Raw genomic sequence first — 14,773 nt, 5'->3', positions numbered from 1 at the left:
ATCTCTGGGCTCTGTTTTTCTTTTCCTGCCCAGTAGGTGGCGCTCGTGGCGCTCGTCTGTCTGCGGGTCCCAAATCTCACAGTTGGCCGGGAAACCGCGCGCGTGGAGGGGGGGTCGCCGGCCGCTGCGGCTTGGGGAAGTGCCGGTCCAAATTGCCCAGCTGGCCCGAGACACCAAGCGTGGCGGGAGGGCCCCGCTATCCAACGTTCCCAGTCGGACCGGGAAGCCACGTGTGTGGAAGGGACCCCGGTCACCAGCCGCCCCAGCCGGGAAAACACACACCCCTCGGGTATCTCACCGCAGCGGATTCCTCCTGCCCGTTCAGCCGTTCCAGAATGGGGTACGCTGTCTTTTTGGTCTCTGTCATGGCTCCGGGAGCTGTTTCGTATTGTTTGTTTCTTTAGTTGCTTTTCTGGAGGAGGAACTAAGACCCGCGTGTCTTACTAAGCCGCCATCTTCTCCGGAAGTCCGCATGTAGTATCTTTTTTTAAAAAAATATTTTTATTGTTAAGTCTTCACACACATACAGTCCATACATGGTGTACAATCAGTGGCTCACAGTATCATCACATAGTTCTGTATTCATCACCATGATCATTTTTAGAACATTTGCATCACTCCAGAAAAAGAAATAAAAAGAAAAAACTCATACATCCCATACTCCATGTCTTTGACACCAATATTTCAATCTACCCAATTCATTTTACCCCTTATCCCCCCATTACTTATTTATTTATTTTATCCATAATTTTTTACTTATCTGTCCATACCCTGGATAAAAGGAGCATCAGGCACAAGGTTTTCACAATTACGTGGTCACAGTGTAAAAGCTATATCATGATGCATTCATCTTAAAAAATCAAGGCTACTGGTACAGCTCAAGAATTTCACGTACCTCCTTCCAGCTACTCCAATATACCATAAACTAAATAGGATATCTATATAATGCATAAGAATAACCTCCAGGATAATCTCTCGGCTCTGTTTGAAACCTGTCAGCCATTGACACTTTATTTTGTCTCATTTCTGTCTCTCCCCTTTTGGTCAATAAGGCTTCCTCAGCCCCATGATGCTGGGCCCTGGCACATCCCAGGACTCCTGTCCCACGTTGCCAGGGAGATTTAAACCCCTGGGAATCATGTCCCCATGGGGTGGGGAGGGCAGTGAGCTCATCTGCCATGTGCTTTGTGTGTCTGGGTGATTGTGCCCTTGCAGTGCCCGCCCGTCGCCCCCTTGGTGGTGGGCCTGCTTCTGCAGCAGCACATCCTCGCTGAGAGGCGGTGTGGAGAGGGAGTGGGGCATGTTCACACACACCACCGCACAGCATTGGGATGAGTCAGCTCCAAACCTGTGAGGGGCCAGCTCTGGCTGGAAACCCTGTGCTGAGTGGGAAGAGGGGCAGCTGAGAGGAGGCTCAAAGCAAGGGTCTAGGAGTATCCCACAGTATCCTGTGGGATAAAGCCATGGGAGAGACGGATTCATGCAGGTAAGCCCCTGAGAAGTGTGGGCAGATTCTTCCTGAAGGATCAGGGCAGTCTCTCTGTGTCTTGTGCGTGGGAAGGAAAGAAAAGCGTAGGGTTAAGGGCCTGCGAGAATATAAGGGAATGTATTTTCTCTTCATTTAAGCATTTTGAAATATAATAGGTCCTTTGGTGATAGAAAGGATCTTGGGAACTATAACAAAGAATTCCAGACTTTGGAGGGACTTTGGGGTCATCTAATCTCTTTCTGTGTTGAACAGATGGAGAATTCTAGGCCCAGGAAGGGCAGTGGTTAAATGGATTCTGTTTAGTGCATTTTAGGCCCCTTACATATGTTAACACATTTAATTGTTAAACCCCGTAAGAATTAAATATCCCTATTTTAGAGACAAGAAGACTAAGGTCTAGAAAGAAGTTGCAGCCAGTAAGTTCCAGAATGAGAATTTGAAGCTAGACAGTCCAGTGTATTTGAAACCATGCCAGCACTAAACTGCAGCGCCAGGGCTGGAAACTAGGTTTCTTGGCCTCCCGAGCTCTGTTGTCCTGCCTTCTGGCCCATCTCTTCTGGTCCTTTACCTCAAGGCCCTGGAATGCCTGGACCCACTTCCAGTAGTGTAGGCTGACTTCACAGTCCCCAAATCGCCCCCAAACTCAAACCAATATCAACCCCATAGCTCAGGAAAGCTGAACCCCTCTGCTGTTCTAGGGAGGGCAGGGATGAGACTATGCCAAGTGATGAGGTCGGGGCAGAAGCTCCTCACAGTCAAAAACACCCTCTGTCTTATTCCTGTCAAATATCGGGGTTCAGGTTTCCCTCAAAGATCCCACTTGTTGCCCTCCCCCAAGACATTTTTTTTTAAGTGCATAAAGTGGTGATTCAAGTTATATGGGAAGCTTACAACCCTCTGGGATTGGTGAGATCTATCTAGTTCTGGAAGCACTTTTTTGTGATTGTCTTTCTGGGTTTTAAGTTGAGGAATTTCCCTTATTCTACTTTTCTTTGAAAGCTGACTGCATTTACCATGTAGCTTTTTTAAAAATTCATTTATTAATTAAAAAAATTAAGAACAAACAAAAACATTATCATATAATTCTGTTCTACATATATATTCAGTAATTCTCAATATCATCACATAGTTGCATATTCATCATTTCTTACATTTGCATCAATTCAGAAAAAAATAAGACAACAGAAAAAGAAATAAAACAATAACAGAAAAAAAAGATTATACATACTATATCCCTTATCAGTAGCATTTCAAACTAAATTATTTTAACATTTGTTCCCCCTATTATTTATTTTTATTCCATATGTTCTACGTGTTTCTTGGCAAGGTAGATAAAAGGAGCATCAGAGAGAAGGTTTTGACAATCACACAGTCACATTGTGACAGCTATATCATTATTCAATCATCCTCGAGAAACATGGCTACTGGAACACAGCTCTACATTTTCAGGCAGTTCCCTCCAGCCTCTCCATTACATCTTGAATAACAAGATGATATCTACTTAATGCATAAGAATAACCTCCAGGACAACCTCTGGACTCTGAAATCTCTCAGCCATTGACACTTTGTCTCATTTCACTCTTCCAAGACCCTTTTGGTTGAGAAGGTTTTCTCAATTCCTTGATGCTAAGTCTCATCTCATTCTAGGGTTTTTCTCAATCCCTTGATGCTGAGTCTCAGCTCCTTCTAGGATTTCTGTCCCATGATGCCGGGAAGGTCCACACCCCTGGGAGTCATGTCCCACGTAGACAGGGGGAGGGTGGTGAGTTTGTTCGTTGTGTTGGCTGGAGAGAGACGCCTCATCTGAGCAACAAAAGAGGCTCTCTTGGGGGTGACTCTTAGGCCTAAATTTTAAGTAGATTTGACCTATCCTTTGTGGGGTTAAGTTTCATATAAACAAACCCTAAGACTGGGGGCTCAGCCTATAAATTTGGTTGTCTACACTGCTTGTGAGAATATCAAGCATTCAACTTGGGAAAGTTGCATTTCTCCCTGTTCTCACCATTCCCCAAAGGGGGCTTTGCAGATACTTTTCCACTCACTGATCGAATCACTCTGGGATTCACTGTGGCATCAGTCTGGACAAACCAACAAAATCTCATGTCCTACCTGAGATTCCAAGTACTTATGGTGTTCAATCAAACTATCTACATAAGTTATATAAGGAAATTCACTAGTCAAAATATGAATTTTGTAACAAACATTATTTGGTTTAGTCTCACACATATGGTGACATTTTCAAGTATTACCATCTATTTTCAGCACCCTGCAATAATAACATTTCTTTGTTGCTCCTCATGCAAAAACGTTTTTAAAATTGTGCGTGTGACCTTTTTTGCTGGTTAGATGGATTATGTGGCTCCATCATTAGATGGAGATGTGACTCCCCCCATTCTGGGATGGTCTTGATTAGTTTACTGGAAGCCTTTAAAAGAGGAAACATTTGGGGACAGTTAGAAATGACAGGAGCCTCAGAGCCAGCAGAGAGAGAGAGAGAGTGTACAGGAACTTCAGAGCAGAGCTGACACAGATGCTACCTCCTAGAGAACAGATGTTTGGAGATACATGGAGCCCAGCAGATGAAACCATGAAATGTTAAGTCCGAGTGTGAAGAGAGCCAAGTGAAGCCATGAGATGAAGGCAAGCCTCAGAGAAGCAAAGGGAGGAACCACCTCAGGAACTGGCTGAAAGCAGTGGAGCCCAGGAGGAAGGGACCAGCAGATGGCAGCCACGTGAGTACTCAGCTGACAGAGGTGTTCCTGACACATCAGCCTTCCTTGAATTAAGGTATCACTCCCTGGATGCCTTATAGAAACTTAAACATGTAACTTATTAAATTCCCCCTTTAAAAAGCTGTTCCAGTTCTGGTACACTGCATTCCGGCATCTTGCAAACTCCACGCACCACTTTTTCAAACTAGGCAAAAATGAGGGAATGCTAAGCACAAAATTATGGACAGTAGTTCTAAGAAGGAAAAGTGGGAGATGGGGTTGAGGAGGTGTATACACAAGGACTTCAAGAGTTTCAAAATGTTGTATTTCTTAAGCAAACTGAACAGCATAGATTATTGGGGTTTTTTTCATATTTTAACATCTCTGAAATTGTCCTTTTATTTCCCATATGTCCTTTGGCTATGTTTTCAGTTTTCTCTAAGGCACAAGTGTGATGTATGACCAAAATTAAAGCTATGAAAACTTGTAATTTTAGATAAATTGTCACAAGAACCTTTGGTTATATGACATCCCCACTTCATGAACACTGAAGCTCAGAGAGCATAACTTGGTTGAGTCACACAGTGCAACTCGGCAGAAGAGTGAGCCACCGCACCAGCCCAGCTCTTGGTAAAGCCCTGCCTGAGGATGGAGGCGGGCAAAGCGAACAAAGGAGACAGGGACACCACAGGGACCCAGGGCACCTGCCTGCACCACCAGGTGTGTAGCTGCCATTCCCAGTGCATCAGTTCTGTGGGTGGAGATTTGGGCTCTTCCCCGCTTTTCTCTTGCACCTTCTCATAGTTGTCTCCTAGGACACGGGTTACAGTCTCTGTGTGATACAGACCTAGGGGTGAAATTACTTGTCTTGCCTGTTCTAATTGTACCAAATGCTCCTGCACCCCTCTTTCCCCGACCATCCAGGGAGTATGAGTCCTGCCGTTGCTTTGTTATGAAGGAACAAAACTGTAACAGGGAGGGGGTGCATAATGGAGCGTCCCAGCCTGCTCTCCCAACTTTCAGCTCTGCCGACCATGAGTGAGAGGGGGCTCCCTTTCCCTGGGCGTGGCTGCAGCACATGACATCACAAAACACTGAGGTGGCTACCAGTCTGCAGGACATGGCTAAAGCAGAACACAGCACAACACAGCATGACATGTTGATATTTATTGAATATCAAGTGGAATAGTCTCCCTGGGGATACTCCCCGGAGGTCACTGAAGTCAGGGCACTGATGTTCGCACCCTGGTGATGCTCAGCTGACCCCACGACGAGGCTCACATCTGTTCTGTGGGCTGACGATGATATAGTTAACCTGGCTCTCAGGCCCCTCAGGAATGACGTGAGCCTGCTCGGACCCTTTTCTGTGGAGCCCGAACTGGCAGTGGATCCAGCCATCCTGGACTTCCCAGAAGACCTGGAGTCCTTTGCAGGGGGCGTGCGGCTAATGCCCTGGTTAAGGGAAGGGCGCTCACTGCCCTGATGTCCTTCTTGCTTATGATCTTTCCTGGTGGATCTGTGGCTAGAGAAGGACCGGCCTGGTGACTGTCGGTCAACTTGGTGTCTGCTCTTCTGTTCCCTCTCCCTTTTCTCCCGGGCCGCGGCGTTGGCCTGGGAGACTCGTCGGCCTGCCTCCTGTCCAGTGTTCTGGCCTTGGCTCACTGAGCTGGAGATGGGCGATTCTGCCGCTGTTGGGACTGCAGCTGTTTCTACGATGCTCTTGATGGTGGATGTCCTGGCAATCGCCATGCTCGTGCTGCCCTCAGGAGAGGGACTTGCCAACGCCACTGTGCTGGAGGTACACTCGGATGTCTTGCTTGCCGCCCCAGCACTGGCCACCTTGATGTTCTTCGCAGGCACGCTGATGACACCCGCCATGGCCACATGGCTCTTGCCTCCTCTCGGGCGCCTGGAAGCGGCTCCTGGTCCTGTCACGGTATTTTGCGCAGAACCTGCAGACATAGATGTCATCACGCTCACCACGGCGCCTGCTGCACTGCCCTTCATTGCCGCCCCTGCTGTTGCCCAGGATGCTGCAGGCTGTGCCGGTTTGAGGGTGGTCATGGCAGGCCTGCTGGGCTCTCTATAGTTCCTTCCTTCACCCCCAGCAAAACCTGCAGAGGAGGCCCAAGACATGTCAGAGACGACACGGAGGCTCCTGATGTCATCCCCTTCTCCATGGGACTCAGCTGATGTGCTGGCCTGGTCCTCTTCCTCCAGCTCTGGCACGCATATCATATCCCAGGCGGGAACGGCATGAGTACCACTGTTACTCTCCACAGGTGGGCGCAGGAGGTAAATGATTTTTAGCCACTGCACGAATAGGTCTTCCTGAGCATCCAGATTGGGGCACAGCTGTAGGTAAAAGGAGCGGCCGGTGGCAAACTTCAGGCGCAGCTGCTGTTTCTCCCGGTTGTGAACCGACAGCCTGATGAGCTTCAAGGGCAGCAGCCTGGTGAGCTCCATGGTCTTCTCAGTTTGGTGGCCTCTCCCCTGGGTGGTCTGGCCCCTGCGGGTGACGGGTTGGGCCAGCAGCATGACATCGGGGAGGGACAGGAGGGGGCTGGTGCACACGATGCCCACGGTCACAATTTGGACTCGGTTGTGCATGTCAATCACCTCTCCCCTCCGGGTGACCTGAATGAAGTCGCTCTCAAACACGGGGGCGTACTTAAACATATCGTACTCCCCCTCGGACAGGTGGCGCTGCAGCTTGCCCATCGGCATGTTGAACATGCTCGCTGCAGGCCCACTCCGCACTATGTAGTAGGGGACCTCACCGCGACCGCTCATGATGACACTTGAGTGGCAGCGGCAGCACCGGCACGGCGGGGCGCTGGGTCTCCCTTGGCCTCGTGGGCGATGAGTCAGCAGCACACCGGGGTGCGGTGGCGGCTCTCCAGATGTTCTTTCCACTGGCTCTACCCCACAGGACCCCAGAGCCTCCCAGAGGGCAGGGTGGGGAGTGGGGGGCTCAGCGGATTGCTGGCACAGGGGATGTCGCAGGTGCTCTGAATCTCACCCGAATCTGCTCTAAGTCACAAGGACTGAGAGTGGGCTCCTGACAGGTTCACTGACGCGCTCCTGGCAAGAGAATTTCCCACTCAGCCTTCACCCCCGGCCCAGCCCTATTTATACTCTGCGGCTCTTTGTGAGCTGTCCCTGTCATGCAGCCCCCTTTGTCCTTGTCACCCCAGCTGTCACCTCAAGGCAGGACCACTGTCCTCCCCCAAAACACCCCATCGTCTCACAGAGGCCGGGCTCAGCTGCCAGGGATGCATGCATCTCAGGGCAAAAATAAAGTGGAAAATTAAAGCACTTCTTGGCTCTTTTGCTAGGTTATAAGTATACCAGAGACTTCCAAGAATTTGTTAATGTAACAGTTTCATGGATTTCATATGGCATATAAAATATAATGTATTTTAACACAGGCCACTAATTAAAATGCAATGAAAACTGGGGTTTCATGACAAAGGCCTAAATCTTTTCAGTTAATTCCATTTCTTTTATGTTGGATTTAAGTCACTCTCCTATACCAAGAACCGTAATAGCTGTCCTCACCATTTAAAATCTTCATTTTATATTCTCCGTCTGCTTACAATTATTCATGCGACATGAGACATAGAGCACTGAATCTGAATATCTTCCGTCAGTTTCCTGCATAAATAAAATTTTCTAACTGCTAATAGTAAACATCAAACCTAAATTCAAGGTTTAGGTTTACAAGATTGTAAAGTGTGTGGTATGTTAGGGTAAATAACATGAGAAGTGAGCTGTAAAGACAAAAAGAAAAATGTGTTTCCCTTCTGTGTTGGGGGGGTGGGGTGGGAAGGGATGGCCAACAAATGAGAATGGGGATCAGCACTTGCCAGAGTAAAAAGAGACCTTTAATGAAAGTCAATTTCTTTCTTGATTTCCCAAGATATTCACTTGTACTGATATAATTCAGGGGAAAAGAGAGAATTCCAAGACAAAAAAATACCGGTGTGAGGTGAGTGGAACGCATTATTGTTTCTCATGGGCTGGAATAATTGTGGAAATCATCTCAATGATTTCCAAGATTAGTTCATGTAGTTGTAACAAGAGAGCAGCTGTTTTACTAGTGGCAGAGATGATTTAATCTTTCAGACCATCAGATATGATATGGCAAAGCAATTGAAAACCGAAAATAAATCTGCCATGATCAACTAATGTCTTAAAAGCTAAAGACGTTTTTCTCTTTTCTTTGTAACACAGGTAAACTAACAGTTGGAAAATCCAACCTTATGAGGTTTGTGTTATTTTAAACTTCTGTGGATGTCAGTCATATATTGTGATGTTTTGTAGTTACTGATGTTTTGGATTTACATACAAATATACACACATGCCATATAAGTGGAAACTAAATACAATGTCTAAAAGAAATTAACAATAAGTGTTTTTCATGAGCTTAGCAGTTCATTATAGAATCTGTCTACTATGGGGATCGTAACTCACTTGACTGGATAAGCAATACTAATTTTGATTTTTTAATTTTTATATACCATTAGCTCTTGCAGAAAACAACAGCACACATACACTTTAGTGGCCCAATTCAATTACCATAGGCATTTGGCGTAACCAGAGCAGCAGATGATTCTGCTTACCATAATGAGATTGACTTACTAGCTTTGCATTTAAAGAAGATTTCAAAGCCCAAAATTTCTAATGTTAGTGGCCAAAATTGCCAAAGTTGAATACCATTTAGATACATAAAAAACACACTCAGAGCACTATTCTTTTAGTACAATCTCAAAAACTCTTTAGATATAAACGTACATTTAGAATAGCATCGTACTGTCTAGTATAAATAAATGAGAAGTGTAATGCTTTTTAAAGAGCAATTACTTGTATCATGATGAGTTAGCTCTTCCTGAAATAGGGAACCATGTTCTAGACAAAAGTTCCTACACTCAGTCCTCTGCTAACGCTCTGTCTAAATACCTACAGCGCATCACCATGCTTGTGCCTGACTTTGAAATATTAGCTCAAATGCTACTTCCTGACAGTTCTTAAATTCTTCAGCTAGAATCCCCATTTGTACCCATTCCTCGATTATAAATGCAGTGAGAGAAGGCCCACGTTTCATGCTGTGGTCTCTAGGACTTTCGGGTTATGGGAGGTCAACCAATACTTATAGTATTTTCCGTATTCTGTAGTATTATGGAATCCGCAATTATGACTTATTAGCATTGTGTAAGGATTCGTTAAATGTGAACAATCAACTAATTGTTTCCCAAGTTGGAAATTTTAAGAAAAGAATTCTTATAAATAGTCCCTTTATTATTAACAAATAATGAAATCTATTAGATATTTTGCTAATCAGTTTTTTAAAAAATGTATAGGAATTCATGTTAAAGTTAGTGTGCTGGTTTTTAACTGTTCCATACTCCAGAAAACTGTGTTCTTTTAATACGGTCTTGTTTGGACAGACCTATTGTTGGGCGGACATTTTCAACAGGCTGTTTCCAGGGAGATGTGACCACGCCCATTTAGGTGGGTCTCAGTCAGATTCCTGGAGGAAAACTTATTGTTGGTGGGGATGTAAAATGGCACAATGCTCTAGAAGCAGTTTGGTGCTTCCTGAGGAAGCTAAGTACAGAAGTGTCATATGATCCAGGAATCCCATTACTAGGTGTCTTTTCAGAGGACATGAGGGCAAAGAAAGAAACTGGCATTTGCACACCAATGTTTATAGCAGCATTATTTATAAGTGCCAAGCAAGGGAAACAGTCCAAGTGTCCATCAACAGAGGATTAGCTAAACAAGCTGTGATACATACATAGGATGGAATGTTACACCGCTATAACACAGGGCAAAGTCATGAAGCATGTAACAATGTGGATGGACATTGACGACATTATGCTGTGAAATCAGCCAGAAACAAGAGGACAAATACTGTATGGCCTCACTAATATGAACTAACGTTAATGAGTGAACTTGAAGAAGTTAAAAACACAGGTTATAAGGAGATAGACATAGAATAGATATCGGGCAACAGGACTGCTCATATCTTTCCTGCCCCCAGTGCCCCAGATCAGCTGTTGGGGGTTGAATCATCTGCCCCATTAAAGGCATAGTCATGTCCCAACCCCTTGTGCTGCAGGTATGAACCCATTTGTGAATAGACCCTTGAAGAAGTTGTTAGTTAAGCTATGCCCAGATATGGCTGAAGTCCTTATGAGCAAAGGAAACTGGAATTAGAAAGTGGAGCCTCAGGTTGCAGCAAGAAACTGAAAGTCAGCAGAACATGGAGAAAAAGGAAAAGGTGCTACCATGTGATGGAGAAGCCAAGTAACCTTAACCCTGGAAGGAAGCAAGCCTTCTACCCTCTGTAGCCACGTGCCAATACATTACTGTTGTTAAGGCAACCCATTGTGTATTTGTTTCAGCAGCCAGGAAATGAAAACTCCCAGTGATCAGGCCTTCCTACCCTCAGTGTCCAAGCACCACTAGTTAGTGTGACATCCCTTCCTCTCTGCAGTGGACAAAACCAAATTCCTTCCCTCCTGGGGCACAGGCTCTTGTGGGTGACACACAGCAAAACCAAGTAAGACATACACTGTGTCAAATGATAACAAGCAGTCGAGAGCTGGGATTCAGCTCAGTAAAATGACACGTTTTAAAGAACTTACTCCCTCTTCCTTGTCTCCCGGGCCCATCAGTCTGGAACTTGTCTTCTAAACCTACACCGCCTGAGTCTGGCCCTCACCTCATAGAATCTTCAGTCACCTGAGGTCTGGGAGGAGAGTCTCATCCCATGGAGAAGAAATCATACATCTTCTTCACGCAGACATAACAGGAGAGCACTAAGCTATAAATATTGTAAGTGCCCAGGTCAAAGGGAGAAAGTGCTAGTTTTCACTTGTATGTATCCCAGAGAAGTCCTTGTCATTTAAAAAAAAATTTTTTATTAATTAAAAAAATTACAAGAAACAAACATTCCCAACACATACACTCAGCATTCAGAAAAAGAAATAAAAAGACAACAGAAAAATATAACAAACAGAAAAAAAGAAGTTTACAGGTCATACCCCTTCCTGATCCCTTTCATTGATCACTAGCATTTCAAACTAAATCTACTTTAACATTTATTCCCCCTATTATTTATTTTTATTCCATATGTTCCTCTCATCTGTTGACAATGTAGATAAAAGGAGCATCAGACACAAGGTTTTCACAATCACACAGTCACGTTGTGAAAGCTATATCATTATATAATCATCATCAAGAAACATGGGTACTGGAATACAGCTCTACATTTTCAGGCAGTTCCCTCCAGCCTCTCCATTACATCTTGGATAACAGGGTGATATCTACTTAATGCATGAGAATAACCTCCAGGCTAACCTCTCAACTCTGTTTGGAATCTCTCGGCCATTGACACTTTATTTTGTCTCATTTCACTCTTCCCCCTTTTGGTCGAGAAGGTTTTCTCAATCCCTTGATGCTGAGTCTCAGCTCATTGTAAGATTTCTGTCCCACATTGCCAGGAAGGTCCGCACCCCTGGGAGTCATGTCCCATGTAGACAGGGGCAGGGTGGTAAGATTGCTTGTTGTGTTGGCTGGAGAGAGAGGCCACATCTGAGCAACAAAAGAGGCTCTCTTGGGGATGACTCTTAGGGCTAAATTTTAAGTAGACTTGACCTATCCTTTGTCGGGTTAAGTTTCATATGAACAAACCCCAAGACTGGGGGCTCAGCCTATAGCTTTGGTTGTCCACACTGCTTGTGAGACTATCAAGAATTCAACTTGCGGAAGTTGCATTTCTCCCCGTTCTCACCATTCCCCAAAGGGGACTTTGCAAATGCTTTTCCACTCACTGATCAAATCACTCTGGGATTCATCAGGGCATCCCCTGGACAAACCAACAAAATCTCATGTCCTATACAAAGTTCCATGTACTTAAGGTGTTCAATCAACTATCTACATAAGTTGTGTTAGGAGATATACTAGTCGAAGTATAGATTTGTACCAAATAAACATTTTTTGCTTTCATCTCACACATTAGTTGAAATTTTAAAATATTAAGTACCATCTATTTTCAGCACACTGCAGTAAATAACATTGTTTTGTTCTTCCTCATGCAAAAACATTTTTTAAATTTGTATGTTTAGTCACTATCATTATACAGTCTAAGCATTCTTAGATTACACCATCTCAATCTTTATCATCTATCTTTCTTTGTGATTTCATTTATGCCCCAGCCCTCATCCCTCTATCATTCTCATATGCAGCTTCTTTCAGTGTTTTAACATAATTGTATTACAGTTAGGTAATATTGTGCTGTCTATTTCTAAGTCTTTATATTCAGTCCTGTTGCACTATCTGTATCCCTTCAGCTCCAATTACCCAATATCTCACCCTATATCTATCTCCTGATAGTCTCTGTTACCAAGGAAATATTCCAAGTTTATTCACTAATGTCAGTTCATATCAGTGAGACCATACAGTATTTGTCCTTTTGTTTCTGGCTAATCACACTCAGCATAATGTCCTTAAGGTCCGTTTATGTTGTTACATGCTTCATAACTTTATTCTGTCTTACAGCCGCATAATATTCCATCTTGTGTAAATGTCACAGTTTGTTTAGCCAACTGTCTGTTGATGGACATTTTGGCTGTTTCCATCTCTTGGTAATTGTTAATAATGCTGCTATAAACATTGGTGTGTAAATGTCCATTTGTGTCCTTGGCCTCATGTCCTTTGAGTAGAGACAGCATATAGATGGGTCCTGTTTTTTAATCCATTCTGCCAGACTATGTCTTTTGATTGGAGAGTTTAATCCATTAACATTCAGTGTTATTACTGCATGGGTAGTACTTTCTTCTACTCTTTTGCCTTCTGGATTTTATATGTCATATCTAATTTTCCTTCTTTTTACCTTTACTCATAGTCTTCCTTTCTACACTCTTCTCCACACCTCTCTCTTCTGTCTTCGTATCTGTCTCTAGTGTTCCCTTTAGTATTTCTTGCAGAGCTGGTCTCTTGGTCAGAAATTCTCTCAGTGATTTTTTGTCTGAAATTGTTTTAATTTCTCCCTCATTTTTGAAGGACGATTTTGCTGGATATAGAACTCTTGGTTGGCAGTTTTTCTCTTTATAATAATTTAAATATATTATCCCACTGTCTTCTCACCTCCATGGTTTCTGCTGAGAAATCTGTGCATAGTCTTACTGGGCTTCGCTTGTATGTGATGGATTGCTTTTCTCTTGCTGCTTTCAAGATCCTCTCTTTCTGATTGACCTCTGATATTCTGATGATTAAATGTCTTGGAGTATGTCTATTTGGATTTATTTTCTTTGGGGTACGCTGCACTTCTTGGATCTGTAATTTGAAGTCTTTCGTAAGAGTTGGGAAATTTTCAGTGATAATTTCCTCCATTAGTTTTTCTTCTCCTTTTCCCTTCTCTTCTCCTTCTGGGACACCCACAACACGTATATTCATGCGCTTCATATTGTCTTTCAATTACCTGAGTCCCTGCTCATATTTTTCCATTTTTTTCCCTATAGTTTCTGTTTCTTGTCGGATTTCAGATGTTCCGTCCTCCAGTTTTGAAATCCTATGTTCTGTCTCTCGAAATCTACCATTGTAGGTTTCCATTGTTTTTTTCATCTCTTCTACTGTGTCTTTCATTCCATAAGTTCTGTGATTTGTTTTTTCAGACTTTCTATTTCTTCTTTTTGTTCTTTCCTTGCCTTCTTTATATCCTCCCTCAATTCATTGATTTGGTTTTTGATAAGGTTTTCCATGTCTGTTCGTACATTCTGAATTAATTGTTTCAGCTCCTGTATGTCATTTGAATTGTTGGTTTGTTCCTTTGACTGGGCCATATCTTCAATTTTCCTAGTGTGATTTGTTATTTTTTGTTGGTGTCTAGGCATTTAATTACCTTAATTAGTTTATTCTGGAGATTGCTTTCACTTCTTTTATCTAGGGTATCTTGCTGGATGAACTTGTTGTCTATCTGTTCTTTGACATTCCGTTCAGCTTTATCTGGACCTTTAGCTTAAGTTTTGTTTAACAGAGGAGAATTTTTCAGTTCTTGTTTTCTTGTTTCTTGCCCTGCTTGTGTGGTGCCTTTTCCCCACTCACACTTAGGAGGGTCTACTTAGATATTATAGACCCCAGCCAGATTTTCCCAGACCAAGCTGGCCTCCTATCAGGAGGAAAGAGTCACCTGTGTCGGTTTTCCCTGAGGGTGAGACCCAGCAGGTTGAAAGACTTTCCTGTAAAGTCTCTGGACTCTGTTTTTCTTATCCTGCCTAGTGTGTGGCGCTTGTCTGACTGCAGGTCCCACCAGCATAAGATGATGCGGTACCTTTAACTTTGGCAGACTGTCCCTGCTGAGGGCGTGGTGGAGACAGAGGAGAGGTTGTAGGCTGGTTTTAATGGCTTCAAATTACCAAGCTCTGGAGTCTGAATTCCTTGATGGAGGGATTCCAACTGGGTGGGGTTTCACCCCTCCCCTAGGGAAGGCACAAGGTCCAAATAAGTCCCCAATAGAGCTCAATTCTGCCTATGCCTGGGGCAGTTGCAGCCTGAAAAGTCCTGC

General features: G+C 44.0%; 2 protein-coding genes and 1 long non-coding RNA gene across 3 annotated transcripts in view; 2 read left to right on the top strand and 1 right to left on the bottom strand.

The window, feature by feature from the left end:
- The window catches only part of LOC143648683 (nucleolar pre-ribosomal-associated protein 1-like), a 105,209-nt gene that overhangs the window by 24,435 nt on the left and 66,001 nt on the right, over positions 1-14,773 (top strand). The gene's annotated exons all lie outside the window — the stretch shown is intronic.
- LOC143648087 (uncharacterized) lies at positions 4,045-5,196 on the top strand. Its single transcript, XR_013158357.1, has 3 exons — positions 4,045-4,221; positions 4,697-4,920; positions 5,125-5,196. It is a non-coding gene; the product is annotated as an uncharacterized LOC143648087 (long non-coding RNA).
- Positions 5,326-7,360, bottom strand: LOC143648684 (Golgi-associated RAB2 interactor protein 4-like). Its single transcript, XM_077118993.1, has one exon. It carries the CDS (start codon positions 6,991-6,993, stop codon positions 5,377-5,379), a length of 1,617 nt encoding a protein of 538 aa, XP_076975108.1. The 5' UTR covers positions 6,994-7,360; the 3' UTR covers positions 5,326-5,376.

The sequence above is a fragment of the Tamandua tetradactyla genome, chromosome 10 (genome assembly GCF_023851605.1).
Source record: "Tamandua tetradactyla isolate mTamTet1 chromosome 10, mTamTet1.pri, whole genome shotgun sequence".
Classification (NCBI taxonomy): Eukaryota; Metazoa; Chordata; class Mammalia; order Pilosa; family Myrmecophagidae; genus Tamandua; species Tamandua tetradactyla.
The sequence above is the reverse complement of the archived record's forward strand: the minus strand, read 5'-3'. Positions and strand labels throughout refer to the sequence as shown.